This window comes from Oncorhynchus mykiss, chromosome 31, assembly GCF_013265735.2.
Source record: "Oncorhynchus mykiss isolate Arlee chromosome 31, USDA_OmykA_1.1, whole genome shotgun sequence".
In the NCBI taxonomy this organism is placed as follows: Eukaryota; Metazoa; Chordata; class Actinopteri; order Salmoniformes; family Salmonidae; genus Oncorhynchus; species Oncorhynchus mykiss.
In genome coordinates, this window is record NC_050571.1 from 20,947,562 (window position 1) to 20,958,515 (window position 10,954).

The window sequence follows — 10,954 nt, forward strand, 5'->3', positions numbered from 1 at the left end:
CTGGAAGAACACCTGATGGAGTCTGCAAAAGACCTGAGACTGGGACAGAGATTTGTCTTCCAACAAGACAATGATCCAAAACATAAAGCAAAATCTACAATGGAATGGTTCAAAAATAAACATATCCAGGTGTTAGAATGGCCAAGTCAAAGTTCAGACCTGAATCCAATCGAGAATCTGTGGAAAGAACTGAAAACTGCTGTTCACAAATGCTCTCCATCCAACCTCACTGAGCTCGAGCTGTTTTGCAAGGAGGAATGGGAAAAAATGTCAGTCTCTCGATGTGCAAAACTGATAGAGACATACCCCAAGCGACTTACAGCTGTAATCGCAGCAAAGGTGGCGCTAGAAAGTATTAACTTAAGGGGGCTGAATAATTTTGCACGCCCAATTTTTCAGTTTTTGATTTGTTAAAAAAGTTTGAAATATCCAATAAATGTTGTTCCACTTCATGATTGTGTCCCACTTGTTGTTGATTCTTCACAAAAAAATACAGTTTTATATCTTTATGTTTGAAGCCTGAAATGTGGCAAAAGGTCGCAAAGTTCAAGGGGGCCGAATACTTTTGCAAGGCACTGTATCTGCCACACCATTCACTGGAGCACTGCTGTCTACCAACCATATCCTACAGTACAACACTCTCTGGAGAGAAACACTGTCTACCAGCCATATCCTACAGTACAACACCCTCTGGAGAGAAACACTGTCTACCAGCCATATCCTACAGTACAACACTCTCTTGAGAGAAACACTGTCTACCAGCCATATCCTACAGTACAGCATCCTCTGGAGAGAAACACTGTCTACCAGCCATATCCTACAGTACAACACTCTCTGGAGAGAAACACTGTCTACCAGCCATATCCTACAGTACAACACTCTCTGGAGAGAAACACTGTCTACCAGCCATATCCTACAGTACAGCATCCTCTGGAGAGAAACACTGTCTACCAGCCATATCCTACAGTACAACACTCTCTGGAGAAAAACACTGTCTACCAGCCATATCCCACAGTACAACACTCTCTGGAGATAAACACTGTCTACCAGCCATATCCTACAGTACAACACCCTCTGGAGATAAACACTGTCTACCAGCCATATCCTACAGTACAACACCCTCTGGAGATAAACACTGTCTACCAGCCATATCCTACAGTACAACACCCTCTGGAGATAAACACTGTCTACCAGCCATATCCTACAGTACAACACCCTCTGGAGAGAAACACTGTCTACCAGCCATATCCTACAGTACAACATCCTCTGGAGAGAAACACTGTCTACCAGCCATATCCTACAGTACAACACCCTCTGGAGAGAAACACTGTCTACCAGCCATATCCTACAGTACAACACCCTCTGGAGAGAAACACTGTCTACCAGCCATATCCTACAGTACAACACCCTCTGGAGAGAAACACTGTCTACCAGCCATATCCCACAGTACAACATCCTCTGGAGAGAAACACTGTCTACCAGCCATATCCTACAGTACAACACTCTCTGGAGAGAAACACTGTCTACCAGCCATATCCTACAGTACAACACTCTCTGGAGAAAAACACTGTCTACCAGCCATATCCTACAGTACAACATCCTCTGGAGAGAAACACTGTCTACCAGCCATATCCTACAGTACAACATCCTCTGGAGAGAAACACTGTCTACCAGCCATATCCTACAGTACAACATCCTCTGGAGAGAAACACTGTCTACCAGCCATATCCTACAGTACAACACTCTGGAGAAAAAAAAACTGTCTACCAGCCATATCCTACAGTACAACACTCTCTGGAGAAAAACACTGTCTACCAGCCATATCCTACAGTACAACACCCTCTGGAGAAAAACACTGTCTACCAGCCATATCCCACAGTACAACATCCTCTGGAGAGAAACACTGTCTACCAGCCATATCCTACAGTACAACATCCTCTGGAGAGAAACACTGTCTACCAGCCATATCCTACAGTACAGCACTCTCTGGAGATAAAAACTGTCTACCAGCTGCTCCTCTCAGCCAAGCTACAAGGACAAGGCACATTTGCCCTCGAGACAGATACTGTACGTATAATGCAGTTTTGAGTTTGAGGAACAGTATCGTTTCTAATTACCATATTCTGCAGGCAAGGACAGAAAATAAGATACACTAAATCAATGATAAAACATAACATTGGGCATTTTTGTAAATCTGAGTTAATATTGAATTGCTGGTGTAGGCCAGTTGTTTTGAATAGCTGCTGTGAGCCATAACCAATCTCAATACCAGACTGTGGAGACAGGCAGCGTTCAAAAGAATGAGCACTTCATTATGAGCGAGAGCTTGCTCATGATCTCCAAGTCGCTCTGATTGCCAGTGTAATAGTTGTCAGACTAGTTCCTAACAGTCCAGCTGGCTTGTATGGGTTTGACATTGGGCTGATATACAAGTCTTTACTCTCCCTCCTCCAGCAGGGTCCTGCTGCTGCAACTTGGGAGTTGCGTTTCTAAAACCAAGATCGGTTTTTCAGCAACATTCTCTCAATTCATTAATCGTCATCAAGCATTTTTTTCATGAATTGCCATTACCCGCTACCCTAATAAGGTGCATCTGAATCAGCAAGACAAAGTGACACTAATTTGATATGGATTTGTTAAATACCAACAAATGGGGATTGATTCCTAAACACAACCGACCAATCTGCATGTGATTTTCAAAAACCACCCTGGATGTAACAGATTCATTCACCACACATATCACATGGTTGTATCAAAGTAATAATTATCTTAAGCAGTGACCCATTACCACATCCACATTGATTCCTTGTGTAATCATATTAACAGGTTTGCATGGTTAAAGTCCATCGTCTATCAGTGTTAGGTCACATTGTCTACTTAAGGGGAATAACAATCCTGTGTGAGTCAATGAAGCGCTCCCCTGTACAATTACATCAGGATGGTGGTGCAACTCAAGGTTGAGTGTCAGTGCCTGACAGATTAAAGTTAAATTAACCAATTTTAGTGTACACACTACCTTAACTTAGTAGATCCGCTCTTATGAAAGAAGTAGTGAAGAATACACATTTGTATATAGGACTAGTTGAGTGGTAAGAATAATTATTTTTGGACAATATGTTTGGAGTTGCACATTCTCTCCAGATAACTGTCTGGGAGCTGAAAGACACTGCCTCATTCACAGGGGAAGGAACCTAAATGGGGAACATTTTCTAGCAGAACTTGGAAACAGGAGTTGAAAGAGAATTAAAGTCACAGATAAAGTTTCAGCACACATGCAATTCCCTTTTGGCGCAAGCAATTAAAATAAGCTTCAATCAGCCCATGGATCCATCTCCAACTGGCCTGACCTCACGTTCAGACTGCAAAAAACAAGAATGGAATTTTCCAGCCCAGCTGGCAACGAAGCCTGTCTGCTGGCCCTGAACACACTGGGGTGGATCCTCCGTGAGGACCAGTATTTTCCTTCTACTGTACATTGACAAGATTATCCCCCACACCCCCCCAAAAAAAAGGTATGCTTATTTGGTAGTACATTTAAAAAAAAAAAAATTAAAAAAAAAAAAATTGTGCAAAGTATGAACGTGGATAGTTTTACAGTACAGCATGTTCACCAACACCTCCATGTTGGCCCTAATGATCTTTCCCTATATAAATACAAATTTCACCATCAGTTTGTTACAGTACATTTACCTTATGCTTGAAAAATAAGTCTGATCTCAAACTAACATACTGATAACCAGTGAACAGGGATCTATTGGAGTTGTTAGGTTCGATTTAGAGCTGGTGTCAAATTCTTGCCATTGAAATTCACCATCAACATCCAGAAACCTGAACTGCTAAGACAAGGATTACACCTAAAAACCTAAAGTGCCAATAGAAGCTGAAACAATCTAGATATAGGCACTTGCCTAGAATGGAAACATCCCTTATGAACACAGCAAAATAGTTCATTACACAAAGCATCATGCCATCCCTTTAGATTTATTCCCTGCAGTGAGGTATAGGAGGTGTTGTTTGAGGGTCTGTGCCCAGGGCTGCTTTCCCTGGCCCAGCTTGCAGAGCAGCAGGCTGTGCTCAGAGGTGTTGTACAGGTTGTGGTCCTGGCCTGGGTCTTCCTCCAGGAGGTACAGCTCCCCACCATGCACGTCTGACAGGTTAGCCTGGAAGCTAGCTGGGTCGAAGCCCGCCCACACGGTGAAGCGATAGTCCCAGGAGCGCAGAGAATAGCCCATTATCCGGATGTCCTTCAGGTCGGGCAGGTCAGAGTTTTCCTGGGGGGTGTCGGCGGGCCGGGGGTACTGGCTGAAGGCAATGGCCTCAGACTTCTTGCGGTTGTCGTCGTTGTTGAAGGTGTAGGCCAGGTCGTGTCCCTCGGTGCAGAGCTCCACGTCAAAGGAGTTGTCGGGACAGGGGAGCGGGGGCTTCAGCCCAGCCAGGACAGACACAGTGGGGAAGATATCTAGCAGCTCGTTCACGTTGCGCACTGTTCCTCCTGTGGAGAAGAGGTCGTGTGAGTCACAGCCCCACAACCGATAGTCTACTACATTATATGGGGAATAACAATGTTACATAGGCTGCATTTACAGGCAGCCTAATGCTGATATTTTTCACCAATGAGAAAAGCACTGAAAAAGATGTGATTGATCAAAAGCCCAATTAGTGGAAAAAATATCAGTATTGTGTAGACGCAGCCATAGTGGAGCACAAACTTCCTGCAATCTGTCCTGGGAGAATGACTTGCAGAGAGAATAGAATAGTGTGTCTCAAAGGCTGCATTTACACAGCCAGCCCAATTCTAGCGTTTTCACTAATAGGTCTTCTGACCAATCACAATAGGTCTTTTCACATCAGCTCTCAGCTTTTTCCAGGGCTGATCTGATAAGTCAAAAGACCAATTCTTGATTTTTTTTTTTTAGCAGAATTGAGATACCCGTCTAAACAGTCCATTTACATACTCCTCACGTCCTATCCTTCTCAGAACCCATTGGATGAGAACGCCAGAGGTCCCTCCCCTCTGCCTCCGCCAATGGGTTTTGAGAAGACAAGAGAAGACTCAAGGAGTATGCAATTCAATCTTCCTAATGGCTTCCTTCACTACCACTGATGGGAAGAAAAAAAACTGGATCGGTTTCCACCATACTGCCTTCATCATCATCATCATCATCACCACATCTTGCCAGATCAGTGATAAAAAGTGCACGAGGAATGAAAACTAGTTATTGACTATAGGAGTATATAGTATACCTCGTGTGAAGCGATGCGGTGTTGGGCCAAACACATTAATGTAAGGGAAGGTCTCGGGCCAAGGACGGACTGCAGTCACACCTGCTACGTAGAACATTAGTGGAATGCGAGTGGCCACGTCAAAGTTGCTGTATTTGGCCCATTCTCCATGCTCCCCAAGTGACCAGCCTGTAAGAGAAATTACTCCCATTACAAATACATACCCAAACAATATATTTAAACAAGACTAACATTTAATTATCGCTATACAACATGGATAAACAGTTCCTAGTCAAGTTAACATAAGGTTTGAAGGGATCCAAGCTTGAGGCTGGTGAAGTATGTCAACTCAGGAGTGTAAAGGCATAATTTGTGTTGTCACAGCCCCATCTACTGGACAAACTACACAAGAAATGTACCCGTTGACAAACTATTATAGGCTAGACAGCAGTTTGATGCATGCAGCAGATTTCACATCTCTACAGTACATAACATATTGAAACAGAAGGAAGAATTGACGTACCATGGTCAGATGTAAAGACCACAACAGTGTCTTCAGCCAGGCCAAGATAATCCAGAGTATTCAACAACCGACCCACTTGGGAGTCCATGTATGACACAGATGCATAATAGTGCTGTTGAATCTGGAGCTGAAGCCAACATTTATGGTATATCAATAATACATAACAGTATGCAACCTGCTGTATTATAATATGCTGCTTCTACCTGTATGTTTCTGTAAGAATGTTTAAATAGTTCAACATTTATCTGCATCATACCACCTCATGTAACAGATTGGAAGTAAAGAAATCCAAACCAACCTGGAAATCTTTTGGGATTGGCCCATATGGGAAGCTGATGTTAAGAGCTTGGACATCTTCCCTTTTCCTGATGTCAGTCCAGGGATTGTAGGCCACGCTGGGGAGGCCTTTAGGAACGTCAGGGTCTGGAGGCAAGCTCATCTTATCCAGGGGATAGAGTGTCAAGAAATCCTAATACACAGAATTAGGCAATTTAAGAACGAAATTACAGTTTACAAGTGCAAAGGCAGTTTCATCAGTATGTTACAAATCATACCATCTACATCATGGTTTAACCCAGCGTATTCCAAACGCCGTCCTCAGGACTCCAAGGAGTGAACCTTTAGTTTTTTTTTATTTTAACACTACACAGCTGATCCAAATTATCAAAGCTTGATTAGTTGATTTGAGTCAGCAGTGTAGAGAAAAAAAAAAAAAAAATGCACCCCTTGGGATCTGAGGACCGAGTATGGAAAACCCTGGTTTAACCGCTCCTGGTGTTATGGTGAAGTAAGCCAGGCAGCTGCAGTACCTGTGGGATTCTGAAGGGAATGTGAGGTTTGTGGAATCCAACAGCCAGAAAGAAATTCTTGCCAGAATCCCTGGTGGACTTGAGCAGCCTGATGGCCTCCTCTGTGCTCTCCATGTCTGGCAGTGTCCCAAGAGGGGTTTCAGACACATTAACTGAGCACAACAGGTTGGCATGCAGTTTGCCATCACTGCCCTTGCAAACCTAAACAAAGCAGTACATTTCATTCATGCTAAACATTAAACCCTTCAGATTTTTTTAAATGCATGAGAAACATTTACATTAGGCAGTTAAACTAGACATAATACACAGAGGGCTCAAATCAGACAACATGCATAAGCACCTGTAGCAATTTCTTAAAATTAATGTCTACTGAATGGAATCCATTCACTAAAGTAAATAGACTATTCAGTATACCGACATCATTTAAGCCATATATGGCTAAAGCATCTGTAGACCATGGAGTTATGGCAGCAGTCAAGACAAACACTGACCTTCATATTTTCATACTTGAAAGAGGGAGGATGATAAGGAGGTACAGACCAGCTGTACGGGTAATCATCTGAGTGATTAGAGGCTATGCCTTCAGCACAAAACACAGCGATATTAGTATTAAGACGACATGGGAAACAGCCTCTGGCAATTTGATAGATTCACATCACATGACAAGAGATTGCTTATTTTGTGCAATAAGGGGTTTTAAAACATTGAACACAGAAGATAATTGTTACTAATTTGTCAATGTAGACTAAGAATTCACCAACCAATAACATTAAGTGGGTCTAAGACAAACGGCAGGTTGGCATTTATTGGGATGAATCCTGTCCTGGCGGCAGCTTTGTTGGTTGGTCACTAGCCACAAAGTCAGATTTGAAAACTAAAAACACACTGCTAACTTTACACCCAACTTTCAATTAGGACCAAAACAAACATTTGTGAAGGCATTTTTTTTTACTATATAGCCAATTTTGACTTTGCGTCTGACCCATCAAGCAGAAACCACTCAGCCTTCAGGAATAGATTCATCCCAATAAAATGTCAACCTGCTGACAAAATGTCTAGGATCCTTTTACCTGGGTGAAAAACCTTTCCAACCGACATGGTGGTGTAGCCCTTTGACTTGAAGTACTGAGGGAGAGTGGTGTAGTTCCCCGCATGCACTCTCCAGTAGGAGTTAAAGTCATATAACCGGGTTGTGTCAGGTCTACGACTTGTTAGTAAGGAGGTCCGACTTGGTCCACACACTGCTTGCTACAAATTGAATGAGAGATAAATTAATGTCCCATTTTGTCTATATAGTTACAGTCACTGGTAGAAAATGAATTGCCAACTAATGTAGGCTTGCGCTACAGCGTTAAATCACTTTGTTGTAGGACTACCTGGGCATATGCGTTGAGAAAGACGTTACTTTTAGAGGCAAGTTGATCAATGTTTGGTGACTTTACAATAGGATCCCCGTAGCATCCTAATGTTGGTCTCAAATCGTCAGCCATGATGAAGAGAACATTGCGCCTAACTAAAGAAAAACATATTAGTCAAGGTTACAATGGCTGCGTTAACACAGGGAGCCCAATTCTGATTCAATCGCCACTAAAATTGTTATTTTGACCAATCAGATCAGGTATTTCGCAAAAGATCAGAATTTGGAAGCCATAATTGCCCCGCCTTAAAAATCAGCTACAACGTAGCAAGCTTTGAACGAACGCCATACATTGGGCAACATGACTAAAGTTGTAACAATGTTACTGATCAATAATACGTTCTCACAGAAACTCAACATCAACAAGAAGCGATTTACTATAAAAGGTTTTTGAAAAGTGAGTTACCTGTTTTTGCAACAACGTCATGAGAGAACATACACAGAATCAGGACGCAAAACCATTTCTGGACAGAGAGAGACATCGTGAGGCAACACAGCTTCGCCAAGCTAAAACAATTGTAAGCTAATGAAGCTCGTGCGTGGTCTATAAAGGTAGTGCATGGACATATATACACACGCGACAACTAATGACTGGGTCAAAACATTGATCGCATCGTGTCTGCTGAAATACCTTCCTGGTGAAAGGACCTCCCCTCTTTCTATTTCCATTGGTCGTTGGAAAGCACGTCATGCTCTGAAACCTAGACGCCCCGCCTTTATTTATGTAGTTGACAGGTAATCCTATAATTTTCAATATGCACAAATGTATTCTATACAAATAAAATGAGTGAGTACCTTTCCATCCATCCATCCAATTGGCGACGGATTTTCATGCGAATATTCTAGAATCCGCATGACACATTTGGCATTTTCCCACCAGTGGTATGTTTCCACAAAATGGACTTGTTGCAGTTACAAATCAGTGAATGATGACGTAATGTACGCAATGTACTTGTTCATGGACGGAATAAAAAGCTAAAATGCAATGTGTTTCCATCGCATTTTCAACTCTACGGATAGTTTTGTCACAAAAACACATCGCAAATGTGTCAACAGCTCGCAGATGCAGTGCTCTTCTAGGCTCTTCATGTAGGTTCTTCTACATGAAGAGATTATTATGGATAAGGCGGACAATATTTGTATTTGTCAAACGGCAGTCAAGCATCGATGATCATGTCAACAGAATAAGACCCTTGATAGGCTATTGGAAAGTAGCATCAAGCGCATCATCGTGCACTTTCACCACCCTGTGAAGTTTATCATAATTTATTTTATCTGTAGCCTGATAAACTGCATGGTTTCCCGGGTCGTAGTGGGAGGACCACACACCATATCATCACGAGACTCAACATTTAACGTCGATGATGGTTATTGTGTCAACTTTGGCACGAAAGGAGTTTTCACCTCCATTTACCACATAATTAATTTTGACCATGGCTGGGAAGACAATGGGAACGGCTTTGGGCTGATGTAGGTTGACTTGTGTGCATATGTTGTTGATTGTGTGAGAATAAGGAAACAGATTTTACCAAGGGGATTTCTGTTTAAATCTGACAGGTTTTAATAGCATCTTCCTATTCTTCTTTTCGGTAGGCTATTCATTTATATTACATTGCATTTGATAATTGCTCCATGGAGCTAGAAACACAACATTTCATGATTTTGAATTGCAGTGATTCTATAATCAGTGGCTTGAATTGTATTTTAGGAAAGCATTAAAAAGTGGTTTGATTGATTTATAAATATTTTATTTTCGTAGGATCCAGGCGAAATTCCCAGCATGGCCCAAGGAGCACCAGCTGAAAGGTGTGTCTCACCCACAACTCTACTTTATAGTTTGATAGAAGCAGTGCTGGAAAAAGTACTCAATTGTCATACTTGAGTAAAAGTAAAGATACCTTAATAGAAAATAACTAGAGTGAAAGTCTAAAAGTATTTGGTTTTAAATATAGGCCTACTTAAGTATAAAACGTAAATGTAATTGCTAAAATGTACTTAAGTATCAAACGTATAACCCATTTCAAATTCCTTATATTTAGCAAGCCAGAAGGCACAATTGTATTTATTAACATTTTTATTGGCAGATAGCCAGGGGCACACTCCATCACTCAGACATAATTTACAAACGAAGCATTTGTGTTTAGTGAGTCCGACAGATCAGAGGCAGTAGGGATGCCAGGGATGTTCTCTTGATAAGTGTGTGAATTTAGACCATTTTCCTGTCCAAATGTAAAAGGTACTTTTGGCTGTCAGGGAAAATTGTATTTTCTTTGGGAATGTAGTGAAGTAAAAGTTGGAAAAATATAAATAATAAAGTACAGATACCCCCCAAAAACTACTTAAATACTTTACACCACTGGATGGAAGTGACGAGTTGCATGTTTGTTATGTTTGCGAATGCATGCATACCATGGCAAAAATCTATTGTCTGTGTCTTTTCAGGTGGGATTTCAGCCTACAAGGCCAGGGACAAAAATGTTTGCACCTATGAGATAATGGACATGGGCACCACCGGGGGTGACTATTTCAATGAGTCGTTGCCAGATCTCAATGGTTCAAAAGCCAGGGTTATTGAAGAGTCCGGGGGTGACTATTCCAGTGACGTTGTTGCCAGATCCTACTTCCTACCACTGTCTCGTACTTTCCCCCCCTACTGTAGGCCTTTACCACCTGTCTTTGAGTCTGCCTATGGTGAAAATATCTCCATCTCTTTCAAGCTAATTGCAATGACTGATGTGTGGTTGTTTAGTTGGACTTAGTTTAACTGCATGTTAGTCTCTTTGGATAAAATACTATGCCAAATTGCTAACATCTAAATGTAGAATACATGTATTCTATCTAGTTTCCGAATAAAATCATCATATAATTGGTGTTTGGTCAACTTTTATAATGCATAGATTTGTCAAATTTTAAGCCAGAATCATTTAAGATCTATACAAAAAACTACCACTAGAGAGCATTGCTGGCCATATATTTTCCCAT

At 41.7% G+C, this 10,954-nt stretch overlaps 1 protein-coding gene across 2 annotated transcripts; it reads right to left on the reverse strand.

Annotated features, from left to right (window-relative positions):
- Window positions 1-3,293: 3,293 nt before the first annotated feature.
- ids (iduronate 2-sulfatase) lies at window positions 3,294-8,594 on the reverse strand. 2 transcript variants are annotated; one of them, XM_021583570.2, is made up of 9 exons: window positions 8,379-8,594; window positions 7,932-8,068; window positions 7,626-7,803; window positions 7,047-7,135; window positions 6,556-6,756; window positions 6,045-6,215; window positions 5,747-5,873; window positions 5,245-5,412; window positions 3,294-4,492 (listed from the first exon to the last, which is right to left on the reverse strand). In XM_021583570.2, exons 1-9 carry the CDS (start codon window positions 8,452-8,454, stop codon window positions 3,963-3,965), a joined length of 1,677 nt encoding a protein of 558 aa, XP_021439245.1. In that variant the 5' UTR covers window positions 8,455-8,594; the 3' UTR covers window positions 3,294-3,962. The 2 variants fall into 2 exon arrangements, with proteins under 2 accessions (XP_021439245.1, XP_021439247.1); XM_021583572.2 differs by lacking the exon at window positions 7,932-8,068 and having other exon boundaries at window positions 8,379-8,554.
- Between the last annotated feature and the right edge of the window lie 2,360 nt (window positions 8,595-10,954).

What these genes read in the sequence shown, in the direction of transcription:
- ids (XM_021583570.2), bottom strand. Translation starts at nt 8,454, where the DNA reads ATGTCTCTCTCTGTCCAGAAATGGTTTTGCGTCCTGATTCTGTGTATG. An exon ending in TGGAAAGGTTTTTCACCCAG is followed by an intron (nt 7,136 to 7,625) that starts GTAAAAGGATCC and finishes TTTGTGCTGAAG; the next exon opens with GCATAGCCTCTAATCACTCA. An exon ending in ACCGCATCGCTTCACACGAG is followed by an intron (nt 4,493 to 5,244) that starts GTATACTATATA and finishes TCTTCTCCACAG; the next exon opens with GAGGAACAGTGCGCAACGTG.